Raw genomic sequence first — 15,186 nt, 5'->3', positions numbered from 1 at the left:
TGTGGATGGAAGGAATAATTTGCTAGGCCTTAGGGCCTGCTCAAGTAAAAAATAAACAGTCTTCAGTCAAGGGAGGACCTGGCTACTTGCAGGGATTGTGTTCTGAATGGAGAGCATGAGTCTGGGTCAAATATGAATTGCTTGGAGAAATAAAGCAGAGTCTGGGCCCTCTTGCCCCATAATCCTTCACTGCACTGCCTCTACTTGAGTAAGCGTTGAGTGAATAAGCAAGCGCTCAGTGAGAATCCCTCTCCCGCCAGCTCCGCCTTCCTCTTCCCCATCAGTTTTCCTGTTTGTGACTAGCGTGGGAAGCCATTTCTGACTGGCTCTTACCGCACACTGTGACCTCCTCACTGTAACAGGTGGAGACCCGGTTGATGTTTGGCAGTTGTATTAGGTGTTTCCTGGTTTCATGCAAAAGATTCAAGACATAGCGAGCATGGAGCTGCTACTAGGAGGAAGAGGAGGGAGGGAACAAAACAACACTGTATTCATGCAGCAACTTTACTGCTTAATGACCCCAATCACCTGAGACCCCAAGAAGTGGCCCTGGTAAACTGCCCCTGCGACCCCAAGCATGGATCCTTTCTTTTTCACCCATCTTCTACCCTTGTTTCTGCTTTTCAACCTCCCCCAATATTGAGCTAATTTCCTCTTTCCTTCCTTGCCTTCAGCTTGGGAGAAATGCATGCTTGTCTTGGAGAGGTGTGAATAAGTGATTGCATGTCGATGGTACTAAGTGAGCCTGATGTCATGGGGAAAACCACCCAACTCCTCCTGCAGTGGATTTTCTTCCCACGAAAGAGACGAAGGGCTAGAATCTGGCACAGAACCAGAATTTGACCATATCTTACCACCTCTGCCTCTACGACCAGGGTTTAAAGCCACTGTCAGATTTTGCCTGGACTGTTGCAGGATTTACACTTGTCTCCCTGCTTCAGCCTGTGGTCCCTATGCTCTATCCAGAAAACAGAATTATTATTTTAAAAATCAAGCTAAATTATATCATTCCTATGTCCAATGTCTCCCTATCTCTTTGAGAAGAATAAAAGTCTACCCGTTCTCTCTGCCTCCATCCCCTAACACTCTCCCCAACCTCCTCCTCACCAGCCACAATGGCCTTCCTGAGCCGTCCAGGCAAGGTCCTGTGTCATGGCCTTTCCATTTTTCCCTCTGCCTGGAACATTTTTCTGGAGGCACCCACATGGTGCGTTTCCTCACCACCTTCAACCTTTGCTCAGAAATCACCTTATCCATGGTGCTTTCCAAGACCACTCTATAATTTGCCATCTTTCCTTCCCAGAACTTAGCTTACTCTTTTACATAGCACTTATCACTTTTTAATATACTGTGAAATCTGCTTATTTGCTGGTATTTATTATCTACTGTCTCTCTTCTAGAATGTTGGCCCTGTGAGAGCGGGAACTGGTGTCTGTCTTGCTCATTGCTGTGTCCTCAGTGCCTAAAACAGTGTCTGCACATAGCAGTACTCAGTAATTATCTGTGAGATGAATGAACGAAGAAATATTACACAATGAGGGGAAGTTTTCAGTGCATAAAAACTGGGTCTTTGACTACAAGGTCCTGGCTAAGCAAGGGGCACATGGAATCTCGGTAGCGGATCCATGATACTAGCACACTAAATCCGGGGCTATTCCTTCTGTGTTGGGTCTGCTATTCCACGGAGCTGGTGGTGACCCAGATTTCCCAGGGGGAGCTCACTTGTTTCAGTCTGAAAGCTTCCACCAGGGCCGTTGCGTGGTCAGGAAGGAGTGGGAAGGAGAGGTGTGGCCCCGTGTAATTGTCTGGGACTTCTATAGATTCATAGTCACCAAATTTCTCCATCTCAGGGTCCTGGAGGAATCTCTCCTCGGTGAACATACGGTCCAGGAAGTCTCCTGGTCAGGACAGAAAGGGTAGAACAGCTTATGTTCAGATGTGCAGTCCATGGGCAATACCAAAGTCTTTCCCTGGATCATACTGTTTTTGAAAGAAAGAGAGAAAGAGAGAATCCTAAGCAGACTCCACCCTGTCAGCATAGAGCCTGACTCAGGGCTTGAACTCACAAATTGTGAGATCAAGACCTCAACTGACACCAAGAGTCAGATGCTTAACAGACTGAGCTGCCCAGGCACCCCAAACTGGACCAAACTTAAGTGGGGCTAGCCAGTCTGATTTCCCACATCAGCTCCAACACCAGAGAAGAGAAAGGAAAGGGAAAGTGACAACAGACTAAGGTGAGCAGGAGGAAAATGCTATGTTTTTATGTCAATTCCATTTTACTTATATCTTATTTTATTTTACTTTGTAAGTAGGCTTCGTGTCCAGTGTTAAGTCCAGAGCAGAGCTTGAACTCACAACCCTGAGATCAAAACCTGAGCTGAGATCAAGAGTCAGATGCTTAACCACCAAGGCACCCCCATTTTACTTTTATTTTAAAAGACCGAGATTTGTCAGACTTAGAGCAGGAATTTGGCAGCTGAGGCTTCTAAGCAGAAGGAAAGGGGAAAACTCTGGTGGAACAAAAAAGCTCACAGGCATTTCTGGTGCCGTCAGTGAGTATGCCAGAAGCCATAAGACCTTTCTTTCAAGGCCCTTCAGGCAATGGCCAACTATCAGCTTCTGCATCTCTGGCTTGGGAGCTTTCTTCCTGGGCCCACAGAGGGCCCTGCTTAGCAGGCCGGAAATGCTGTGGAATTAACAACCTCCTTATCCATCCCTCCCAGCAGCCTTCAACTAATGAGCCTCAGGAGTTGTCAGAGGAAGACTCTAGTTCTCTCTGCCTTCAGGTGGGATCATTCCCAGCAAGGGTTCTTGTCCCCACTCCCTCCCCCACCCCACCTTCATTCTTACCTAGTGGTTATATTAACATCTGCAGATTTACTGGAACTTCTACTTTCGGGCTCTGCCTTCCTTTCCCTGAACTCCTTCCCCAGGCCCTCCCCACCCCCCAACTGTTTTCCTGTATTTAACAAACACACTCCTTGCACTCAAGTTCTTGCCTCCAGGTGTGATTCTGGGAGAACCCAGAGTCAGCCTCCTCGCTCATTCCCTGGCCATCATTGGATCTACGCCCCCTAGGTCTCCCCAGCTCAGTCTGGTATCTACTACCCTGAGGCCCTCCCGTATGGCAGTTCATACGCACTCTCATGGTTGCTGCTGGGGGAGAAGTGATCCACAAGGTAGCTGAAGAAATCATGAAGCTGCAGAAGAATCGAAGACTTGGCTTTAGAGATGGGTGCAAAGAGAATTAGGAGGGGTCCAGGTCAGCCACACCCTCTGGGCACCTGGCCCTTGCCACCCATGGGCTAGAAGGCGGAGCCCGAGGCGGCTGGGGCCCACATCCTGCCGCACCTTGACCTGGTCTTGCTGTCCGGCATACTCTATAGACTGAAAGATGTGCCAAGTGCACTGCCGCCTCGTCTCCAAGCGCGCCTTGTAGCGCCGGTACCACCTCTGGATCAGGGCTGCCGCCTTGAAGGCTGTGACACAGATGGAGAAGCAAGCCTGTGAGCTGGGACTCCCTAGGCCAGGGTGAAGGGCAACTCTCCTATTGTAATTTGGGAGCAAGACGGTGGAGAAGGCACTACCCACTGCCATTGGTAGGAAGGATTTGCCTCAGTGCTGGCTGGGGTGCCCTCCTCCACCCACCTTCATTCTTACCTAGTAGTTATACTAATGTCACCGCAGGTTTACTGGAACTCCTACTTTCTGCTGAAAACTCTATGTGTGAGAGGTGGAATGGTTGCCCTGCCAGGATCGTCAAGAGATGTAAACTGGACAGGTTGCATGAGGCATTCTTGAAGGGTGGGATAATACAGGGGTGAGGGTGCAGAGGACATTTTGACATTCTAACAACAGACTGGATATCAAAAGACCTGGGTTCTAGGCCTGAAAATGCCCCAACCAGCTATGTGGCCTCAGGTGAATTACCTTCCTGGGTCTCAGTGTCCTCACCTGAAAAGGGGAGGACTCTACATGACTGAGGAAAACAAACAGTAAGCAAACACACACATTACTATATATAATGTCTGGTGACAGTAAGTGCTTGCTGGGTTCTGTGCTTGCTATCCCCATACTTGTGACAGCCCTGTGGGCTTTAAATGTCCTCATCACCCACTGTCAAACCTGCAGGCCGCCTTTGGCCTTCTCTTTTTTGCCAGGGCCTGTGCTAGGTGACCGTGTTCCACAAGGTGGCATGAGTAGATTTACTTTTTCCTAAGAGCTATAGGACCCGCGGTCAAGTCCTGCTGCCAGAGAAGAAAACAGCTGTTCACATAAATAACTAGATACTTCTTAAGCTCCTGGGCCTGAATGTGCCACTGGTGATGAATGGAGTATTTGTGGATAAAGCGGGATTAAAAGGAAACCCTGGAGGTTAATTCAGGTCAACCTCGTGAACAGTAGACAGATTGATTTAATATATTTAGCTTGCATTAGAGAGCTAATAAAATTTCGGCTGATTTCCTTACGAGGAAAGTTGATGGTAGAGTGAGAAAAGAAAATCAGGGAGGAACTTAAGCAAAGCTAAATTTGATTTCCTATGACAAAAAAATGTCAAACTGGAGCTGTTTCTCAAAGGCACGTACCAGATGCTAAATGATGAGCCTGAAGCTACTGATTCGATTCTGGAAATCCATGTTCAGAACCGTGAATGAAATGTCTGGACTAAGAGCTACAGACCTGCCAGGAAGTACTGGGAAGCACAGATACGAGGCCCTCAGTAGCCCTGGACCTACAGCATCAGAATTTCTACAGGGATCTGGAGGTTTAACGAGCTCCACACACGATGCTCACATGCAGTGAAGTGTAAGCAATACTGAGGGGCATCGTGGTGACCAAGGTTCTATGCAAATGTTGTTTGCTCACACTTGTTTCAACATTTAAAGGCAAAGGCTGCCAGCTAGACATACTTCTATCCTCAGTCTTGCTTGACTCCTTAGGGCAGGGAAGACATGCCTCTTTCTCACTCCTTTTTTCTCCCTCTCAGTCCTATCAGGGACCTGGGTTACCTTTAACAGAGAGAGCAGTTGAGAGGTGCAGGATAGTGTAAGGCCCTCTCCCCCTCTCCTTTCCAACAGCAAAAACACAACGTGCTCGGGTTCCTCTTGCTCCAGCTTTGTGTAGACTAGATCTGAGGGTACAAGTTACAAATGCACCTGCCTGTTCAAACCCCTATTAAGAACAAGGCAACAACATGGAAAAAGAGAGGCCAAAGGGCACCAAGGCACAAGAGAGTGAATCAAGAGCCATCTTCGAAGTAGAACCTCCTTGGGGCACCTGGATGGCTCAGTTGGTTAAGCATCCAGCTCTTGCTCAGCTCAGGTCATGATCTTGTGGTTTGTGAGGTAGAGCCTGCATCGGGCTTCGCGCTGAAAGTGTGGATCCTGCTTGGAATCTTCTCTCTCTCTCTCTCTCTGCCCCTTCCCTGCTTTCTCTCTTGTTCTCTCTCCCAAAATAAATAAATTGAAAAAAACAAACAAACAAACAAAAAGAAAGAAATTGAACTACCAGGGGTTCCTGGCTGGCTCAGTCAGTACAGCATGTAACTCTTGATCTTGGGTTGTGAGTTCGATCCCCACATTGGACACAGAGACTACTTTAAAAATAAAATTTTGAAAAAAATTTAAAAAGAAGTAGAGCCTCCAGCTCCAGCTGCCCAGAGAATCATGGGCAAACCACCTGACTGGGCTCTTTGCAAATTCCTGACCCACAAAATTATGAGCAGATAAAATGGTTGTTTCCACCCACGAAGTTCTGGGATAGTTTGTTATGCAGCAATAGATAATTGGGGCAGGAATTGTATAAATGCCTTACAATGTTATAAAACAATTTTTTTTAAATGAAAAATAAATCAGTCTCCAAAGATTAAAAGCAAAAGCTAAACAAGTGACTCTAAACTTACATAAGTTAGAAACACAGAAGGGAGTTATTTCAAATGACTTGAGAACTCAGTAACTTGTACATCCTTGTGGATATATCCAAAGGACAAAATGAACTACAAGAAATCTTAAGGAATTTTCATGGGCACCTTGGTGGCTCAGTCAGTTGAGTATTTGACTTCTACTCAGCTCATGATCTCACGGTTCACGAGTTCTAGCCCCCGCACTGGGCTCGCTGCTGTCAGCACAGAGCGGAGGATCCTCTGTCCCCCCCTTTCTCCCCCACCCCTGCTCACGCTCTCTCTCTCAAAAACAAATAAATATTAAAAAAAAGAGGAATTTTTAGTAATCACATTGTTTATACTATTATTGTTATTACTCTGAAACTATTATTTATATATTGTGGGATAAAGTAAATAATACTATTTTAATTTTAATGTCATTAGGGGAAAAAATAAAAAGATTTTTTAATGTTTATTTTTTTGAGAGAAAGAGAGAGAGACAGAGCATGAGCGGGGAGGGACAGAGAGAGAGGGAGACACAGAATCTGAAGCAGGCTCCAGGCTATGAGCTGTCAGCACAGAGCCCAACACGAGGCTCAAGTTCACAAATCACGAAATCATGACCTGAGCCAAAGTCAGATGCTTAACTGACTGAGTCACCCAGGTGCCCCATAGAAAAAAGATTTTTAATAGAGAGACAGATATAAATATAATATCAAGGTTGTTAAGTAAAAATATTATGTTCCTAAATATAAATTAGTCATGCTGGGGTTTTTTCTCTAAATATTCATATTTCTGAAAAGTTACAGAAAGATAGAGGCCAACCTGTAAGCACGGGGACACGCCCCACCCTAAAGAAGGAGTTACTCCAGGGCCAAAAATGTGCAAGATGAGCCTGGGACACATTGCCAAACTAGAAAGCAAGGAAGCCACAAGCTTACAAACATGGTTCAGCCCATACAGACGAGTGTTGTCATGATTTCCTCTGCTTTCCTCCTACATCTTTGGCTACCTCTCTTCAGTCTCCTTTGCTGACTTATCCTCTTCTACCTGGTGCTTAAGCCCTGGAGTCCTTCATGAGTCTGTCATGGGCCCTGGTCTCTGATATGTCTTTCCTCTCCCTCTAGGCTACTTCAGAGACCCTCATGGCCTCAATCACTACATAACACTCTGATGCCTCCTAATGTTTATCTCTCAAGCCCAGCCTCACCTCTAAAATCCAGATGTGAACATGCAACCGCCTACTCTGTCCTTCCACCTGCATATCTCATGGCCACCTCAACCCAGCATGTACAAACTCACCATCTTCCCTCTAGTCAAAGTTGGTTCTCCTCCACTATCTTTATTTCAGTAATTGGCATCATTGCCCACCCAGTTTTGCTGGCCAGAAAACTGGAAGTCATTCTTGATCCACCATCCTCCCTCACTCCATACATCTACTCGGTTGGGTCCTGTCAATTCCACCTCCTGAATATTGTTAGAATTCACCTTCTTCTCTCCATCTCTGCTGCCAACAACTCTGGACCAAATCATCATCATCATCTCTTGCTTCGATGACTTTAGTAGCTTCTAGACTGTTCCTTCTTCTACTTTACGCCCCTCGCTTCCTTCTTCAGAGAAGCCAGAGGTCTTTTAATATATGAATCTTACTATACACTCTCTATTTTGAATTTGTCAATGGTTCTTCATGTCCTTAAGGTAACATTTAAAATCCTATTGACCCTGAGTGATCTGGGCTTTGCCTACTTTGGCAGCCTCGTGTTATGCCATTTTCCATCTTGTTCACTTCAGACAACTCAGTTCCTCAAACATGCCTCACTTCTTTCTACCTCATGATCTTTGTACAAAGATCTGAACCCTCTACCTAAAATGCTCTTTCATCTGCTTTTTGCCCAGCTTTATTTCATTCACTTGTACATGTATAATTTGGGATAACCCCTTCAGGACAACACTGATTCCTCCAGGTCAAAAAGAGTTCACCAACTCCTAAGATATTCAGCTGACATTCTAATGATCTTGTCACAAGGAGTAGAAGCTGATTTTCAAGAGTTGCCTAAGGACAAATATAATGGTTTCCTTATTCTATTGAGAAACCCTTCCCCATCCATGTAGGTTTTGGGATACCCACAGCTAGTTTAGGAGGTGGGAAACACATACCTTTCTCTGCATTCTGGAAAGCAAAATGATGTTGGGCTGAGGTACCACTTCCCATAGTGTATGTACAAGGTTTCTGCAAGACGCAGGCAGCAGGTCTGAGGGAGAGTCAATTGTTTGCTGACAAAAGGAAGAGGGAATCTGAAATAAGGGAATTCAGGCAGAGTATTCGTTCCACTAGACCAAGTTATCTACGGACCTCATCTCCCACATCATAAAAAATGTTAAGACTATCATATGAGAGCACCCTCCCTACCTCTGCAATGTAAGTGCATGAGATGTTCCTCCTCCACCCCGAAAATTCCCTCCATGTGTCCTCTCAAGCTCTCCCGTGTTTCCAGACTTTCTACTAGCTTTCCCTTTTCGGTTTAGAAATGTACTGAAGTCTCTTCTCTTACAATCTCGAAGCACATTATCCTTTGACTCCTATATCCCTCTGGCTATAAGCCAACTTCCCTTTTCTCCTCATTCAGATTTCTCTTGAGTAGACTACATATTTTCTACCTAATTCCTCTTAAAATCACTTGTTAATCCTCTCTATTAATCCAAATCTCTCATGCTGATGTCTCCAATGCCTTTGTCTTTTTAGTTCTTACCTTGCCCAAATAGCAAAGCCATGTGTCTCCACAAGTCCCACCTGGATAAAAATTCTACTCCTTGAGTTTCCATGATGCCAGACTCCCTCCCGTTCGCTCTTACCCCTCTGATTATTCTCCCTCCTTCGTGAGCTGACTTTCCACTGTCAATCCTTTAAATGTCAACTTTTATTTGTATTCTAGTCCCAAACGTCAGGTCTCCTCACTCAGAATATACTTACTGGATGACTGAATGGATACTCACACATTCAACTATGACTTCCCACCTCTCAAATCTATATCTCCATCCTGGATCATCCATATACATCAGCTCCATATACTCAGCTTCCTGCTAAACTTTCACTGGGATGCCTCAGACTCCATGTATGACAAACAGAACTCAGCTCCCCAAAAGCCTACTCTTCAAGCCTCATCTCTCTTCTCTACTTTCCTCAAAGTCTGCTCTTTGACCACCATGACCTATGTGTTTTTGTTCTGACCTAGAATGTTCTTCTTATCCCATCCCTCTTGGCTAACTTGGCTAACTTTACTCATTCCTTAAGGCTCACTTTGGGTATCATCTTAGGGAAGCCAGTTTGACAGGTGCCTCCTGTGAGTTCTTGAATAATCCATTCACATTTCCATTACTGCAATAAGATATTATACTTTCCTATTTTGTGTCTCTCTCCCATTAAACTACCAGTTTCTGAAGAGCAAAGACTGTGTGTGAGCAAATTCATCATTGTATCTCTAGAAATTAGCATGGGCTTGGCATGTGGCATAGATCCAATAAATACTAACTGAATCAACTTTTTACTTATTTTTACCATATTTACTTATTTATTTATTGCCACATTCATTTTTACACAATAAAGATCAATCTTTTCCTAGCTCTTTTTCAGGAAGCAATGTGAGATGTAAGGACTTAATGTTGAGAGTGGATTCCACTTTTTTTTCTGTTTATTTCTTTTTGAGAGAGAGAGAGAGAGAGAGAGAGAGAGAGAGAGAGAGAGAGAGAATGAGTTGGGAAGGGGAAGAGAGAGATGGACACAGAATCCCACACAGGCTCTGTACTACCAGCTCAGAGCCTGACACAGGGCTCAAAATTATGAACTATGAGATCATGACCTGATCCAAAGTCAGATGTTTAACCGACTGAGCCACCCAGGTGCCTGTGGATTCCATTTCTATATTTCCCCCCCTAACCTCATATCTACCCCATTCTACTTCCTCTATTTTTAAAGGTATTGTCTTGAGGATTGTCAAGAACTTATCTTTTCCCTTGCAAGTCAAAGAAAAGTCTCACCTTGCTTATGTTGGTTAGCCTATTTTGACTAAATAATCAAAGAAAAAGAAAAACTATGATTTCTTTTGTGTGTGTGTACAAAATGATTCCCAGATGTAAGAGATGTCATAAACCAGAACCTGAGTAAGGGTCAAAGTGAATAGCCATCATGACAAAATCAACCCAACATTCTCTAGACAACTCGCACAGCTTTAGAGCTAAAAGGGGCATCAGTCATGATTGAGTCCACAGTGATTCACTGACAACTTGTTTTGATCACCAGTAACTTGCCTGTAGAGCTGTGTGTCCTAAAGTGTTTGGGTTTTAGAAGCGCACAGGTGCAGATCAGCTAATTCCAGATCAGCTTCTCACTAGACCTTGGTCACTTAACCTCTCATAGACTCAGTTTTCTCCTCTTTATATTTGATAGTAATAAACAATGTATTTAAAGTGCTCTCAGTATATGGTAGAATCTCAATACATGTTAATAGATAGGATATGATATATTTATTTAAAAACCAATAACCAAAAACGTGTTCCCGGCTCAAATTTAGGAAGCAGGAAAAGACATATTATCTCAATACAGCATTGTTATAAAATAAAATGAATGTGTCCCCCATGAATCACAAATTGACATTCCAGCTCCCAGTGTGATGGTATTTAGAGGTGGGGCTTTGGGGAGGTTATTAGGCTTAGGTGAGGTCATGAGGGCGGTAAACACATGATGGGATTAGTGTGCTTATTTTTAAAAAAAGGAGAGATTCTCTCTCTCTACCCACCCCCCCTGCCGTTTGAGCAAGGTGATGGCCATCTACAAGCCAAGAAGAGAGCACACAACACAAATAAAATCTGCTGGCATCTTGATCATGGACTACGCAGCCTCCAGAACTGTGAGAAAGAAATGTATGTTGTTTAAGCCACTCCCCTGTGGTATTTTGTTCCGGCAACCCTAGCTGACCAAGACAAGCAGAAGCCAATAGGATGGATACTGATTATTTCTGGGTCAGAGATGGTTATTATTAAGTCAGTCATCTTTTGCCCTTCAGGGACCTTGTTTCTTATGAGTTTATAAATCCAAAAATGGTGGCAGAATAAGACAATTTTGTCTGTCACCACACCTATTAAAGAAGCTGTTGAGAAAGAAGTATGACATCACCATGGAGTGAGAGAGGAGTAACTATCAGGGGCCAATAAACTACTTGAAATAACCTGCAGCGATCAAAGAAATGGAGACTCTCCTCAGGCAGCACATCCAGTTGTAATTAACCCTGGTCATCAAGGACAAGAAGGACGTGCCTTTATATATCATGGAAGGGGGCAGGGAGCACTCAACATCAGGATGGGGCTCCGTGATCTCCTCTGTTTCTCATCTATGAATGGGTGGTGGTCTCTCCATTACAGGGTTATGACGAGGGGGAGATGAGGTTATATGTGAAGAGACTTTGCAAATGTTATCACTGCCATGAAAACCATAGATGGGGAACCTTTTTGAATGACACTCTCAGTCTCTCTTAAAATATCTCTCTCCCCAAAATAATAAGAACCTTAAATATTTTATCAGTACAGAATTAACAAAATGCATCATGGGACATTAAAAGGGGAATGGAATAGCATTCAGCCATGACAAAGAACACAGCAAGTCAGTATGTAATGGCATGAAAATATCTCCAAGACACCTCGATACATGAAGAAAAGCAAATTGCAGAACTTTATGCCTAATTTGATCTCATCTATATAAAAAATACATCAGCAAGTCAATAATCAAATAGCATACACCAAACTGTCAATAGTGATTATCTCTGGAGAATGGACTTGTGTGACAAACTTTCATTTTTAACTTATATACTTATATTACAATTTTGATAATTAAAAACCAAGAAATCATATTTTTCAAAAATTTTCCATATAAGAAAGAAATTAAAAGGTAGTTCTGACTAAATAGGCATCACATATGGCTGTCTCAAGAGAAGAAACTGATATCATCTACAGACCTGTAAAGAATATTCTAGAAGTCACTAGGGAGTAGAAAGGAGAACTAAAATAATTCTCAAGGGAAAAAAGGAAAGCTTCGTAAAACCAAACATGAAAAATGACCTTGAGGTAGACTCAGACTGTTGAATTGACACCTTTTGCTAATGACGAATTACTTTTACTGCTGGAGACTCAGGTAAGTAGCACATGTACACCACATGGGTGAGACCCCTTTTTTTCTAGGATTTACCTTAGCATCATCCATATTTGACACTATCATTAAAAAAATAATGTTGGTAATTGTTTAACTTCCTACCAAGTGAACCTCAAAACACACATAGCGAAGACCTTCCCTGGTGAGTTGATAACAGGGGCTTCCTCTGACCTCTGTCCTCAAACCAAACCTGTATTTATTTCCTGTGTAAAAACATACGCTTGTTACCCTCCTTTCTGTGCTTTAGGTGAGAAAGAAAGCTCTTACCTTCTTTGGTATTCTTTACTATGACACGCAAAGAGGCAGAAAACTCTTTAACACACAGGTGTGACCCCCAACCTGTCTTCCGAGTTGGCTGAGGGATCCCTGGCTGATGTAGTTTCTTCCAGACCTACAAGTCTGATAAATAAGGCCCACACCCCGCCTGGCATACCGTCTTCCAGAAAGGCAGCGGTGACATCACAGCCGTGGCCAAGCATTCAGGGCTCCCTGCTTCACGACAGTAGGCACCCCTTGGCCTCAATCAGATTGGGCCTGGGAAGAGGATGTGAAGGGAGGATGACGCAGTCAGGGTGTCGTCCTCATACCTAGGCCCCACTCCTGAAGACAGTCTCTCCCCTGCTCTCTCCCACCCTGGCCCTAAGTCTAAGCCTTCTTACTCCCCTGGATTAGGAGGCTGTGTTTCTCAAGCCACATCTGCGCTTCCTGAGCTCCTTAACCCAGAAACAGGGAGAACTGACAGCTCAGGGCCTGGGTCTCAGGGCCGGTCCAGCATGTGGGGACCTCCCTGCCGGCCTACAGGGCACCAGGCGCTCTGCCTCGTGGCTGGCTTTCCTCTGTTCACAAAATGTGAGGCAAAGCCCTTGCTTTTTCCTGTTTACTTCTCCTACTTCTCTTGTTGACTTGTGTTAGGATATAACCTAAACTATTAACATACTGAAATATTAATCACTATTCACAGACAACTTACGTTTTCAATTAATCTAAGCTGCTTACGTGAATGCTGGTAGGTACTAACTATACCTTGGGGATTCGCAAAGAAATTTGTACTTTGTTTATCTGCATCTAATTAGTAGGTCAAGCTTGTTATGTTATTCAAATCCTCTTTACCCTTATGTATTCTTCCCGATCTGCTCGTCTTTGAAAAAAATGTTTTGAAGATTTCTATAAGTACAGAGTTAGCAACTTATCCTTGTATTTTGTAATTTTTGTATTATAGGCTTTGTAGCTCTGTATTAAAATATATATTGAATAATATAAAATTGCCATTATATAATTATATGTTTATATAATTATAATACATGAAAGCGTATGGATGTTTTACTTACTAGAGGGTGGCTTATCAAAATAAAATATCACTCTGCCAAAATCCATTTTGGCTTGAATTCTTTTGTCTGATACTGATATTTTCACATTGACTCACTTTTGTTAGTGGTTGACTGCTAACATTTTTTCCCCCAATTTCACTAAAGTGAAAGGAATGATAAAATCTGGGGATGCCTGAGTGGTTATTATTCGTTTTTTTATATCGGTTATAATAATCAGTTAATTATTCAGTTAAGTGTCTGGCTCTTGATTTTGGCTCAGCTCATGATCTCACAGTTCATAGGATGGAGCCCCGCATTGGGCTCTGCACTGACAGCATGGAGCCTGCTTGGGGTTCTCTCTTTCCCCCATCAAAATAAATAAATAAACATGAAAAATATTTTTTAAACTTAAAAACAGATTGATAAAATCCTGTATTATTGACAATATGAGAAAAAGAGCTTCTCCATACACTACTGATGGGAATTTAAATTGTTTCACTTTGTTGGAGTTAAACTAGATTAAATTTTAATTGTGGTTTATTAAAGTATGTATTCAGATAATTTAGTTTTTATGTGAAAAATATTGCATCTTTTAAAAATATTTTTATTTGAATATAGTTGATGTATAATATTAGTTTTAGGTGTACAACTTAGTGATTCAAAAACTCTGTATGTACACTGTGCTCACCACAAGCGTGGCTACCATCTGTCACCATACGGCACTATTACGGTATTGCTGACTATGTTCCCTGTCTTGTGCCTCTTCCTCTCAGGACTCATTCACTCCATAACTGGAAACCTGCATCTCCGACTCCCCTTCACCCATTTTGCCCATCTCCCACATCCTTCCTCTCTGGCAACCATCAGTTTGTTCTCAATATCTTTAGGTCTGATTCTGTTTTTATTTATTCATTTTGTTTTTTATATATGATGGAAATATGGTATTTGTCTTTCTCAATGTGACTTATTTCACTTAGTACAATACCTTTGGTCCATCAATGTTGTCTCAAATGGCATGATCTCATTCTTTTTCATGGCTGTGTAATATTCTGGTGTGTATATATGTATGTGTGTATATATATATATATATAATATCTTCCTTACCCATTCAACTATCCATAAAAATTCAGCTTGCTCCCATATCTTGGTTATTGTCAATAATGTTGCAATAAATACATGGGTAAATGTATTTTTTAAATTAGTGTTTTCATTTTCTTTTGGGTGAATACCTAATAGTGGAATTATTTGATTATATGGTATTTCTATTTTTAATTTTTTAGGGAACCTCCACAATGTTTTCCACAGCAGCTGTACCAATTTACATTCCCACCAACAGGGTACAAGGGCTCCTTTTTCTCCACATTCTCACCAGTGCTTGTTATTTCTTCTTTTTAATTTTAGATATTCTGATAGATGTGAGATTATATCTCATTATGGTTTTGATTTGCATTTCTCTATTAGTAATGTTGAGCATAATTTCATGTGTTTATTGCCCATCTGTATGTCCTTTTAGGAAAAATGTCTATTCAGCTCTTCTGCCCTTTTTTTTTTTTTTTTTTTTTTGGCACGAGAGAAAGAGAGAGGGAGGGAAGAAGGGAGGGAGGGAAGGAGAGAGTAAATGCAAGTGGGGGAGGGGGCAGAGGGAGAGAATCTCAAGCAGGCTCCACACCCAGCATGGAGCTGGCCGCAGCGCTCAGTCCCACAATGGTGAGAGCATGACCTGAGCTGAAATCAAGAGTCAGCCGGTCAACCTACTGAGCCACCTAGGTGCCCCAGGTTTTCTGCCCATTTTTAAA

General features: G+C 42.8%; 2 protein-coding genes across 4 annotated transcripts in view; both read right to left on the bottom strand.

Moving 5' to 3' along the window:
- Positions 1 to 15,186, bottom strand: part of PPEF2 (protein phosphatase with EF-hand domain 2) — a 53,386-nt gene that overhangs the window by 21,597 nt on the left and 16,603 nt on the right. For 2 of the 3 annotated variants that reach the window (XM_029944772.1, XM_029944759.1), the window contains exons 2-6: positions 8,042 to 8,158; positions 3,355 to 3,482; positions 3,146 to 3,203; positions 1,723 to 1,898; positions 334 to 448 (exon numbers count right to left, since the gene is read on the bottom strand). In XM_029944772.1, the coding sequence (XP_029800632.1) occupies positions 334 to 448; positions 1,723 to 1,898; positions 3,146 to 3,203; positions 3,355 to 3,482; positions 8,042 to 8,096 (532 nt within the window). In that variant the 5' untranslated portion in view covers positions 8,097 to 8,158. Of the gene's footprint in view, positions 1 to 333; positions 449 to 1,722; positions 1,899 to 3,145; positions 3,204 to 3,354; positions 3,483 to 8,041; positions 8,159 to 12,516; positions 13,051 to 15,186 lie in introns of those variants that run through there. The other variant, XM_029944766.1, reaches the window with a different exon arrangement.
- Positions 8,087 to 15,186, bottom strand: part of NAAA (N-acylethanolamine acid amidase) — a 41,135-nt gene continuing 34,035 nt past the window's right edge. Inside the window, exon 11 of the mRNA XM_029944797.1 lies at positions 8,087 to 8,158. The gene's annotated coding sequence lies outside the window, so the exon portion shown is untranslated. The remainder of the gene's footprint in view (positions 8,159 to 15,186) is intronic.

Source organism: Suricata suricatta, chromosome 1 (assembly GCF_006229205.1).
Source record: "Suricata suricatta isolate VVHF042 chromosome 1, meerkat_22Aug2017_6uvM2_HiC, whole genome shotgun sequence".
In the NCBI taxonomy this organism is placed as follows: Eukaryota; Metazoa; Chordata; class Mammalia; order Carnivora; family Herpestidae; genus Suricata; species Suricata suricatta.
Note: the sequence above shows the minus strand (reverse complement) of the source record. Positions and strands in the feature narration are given on the sequence as shown.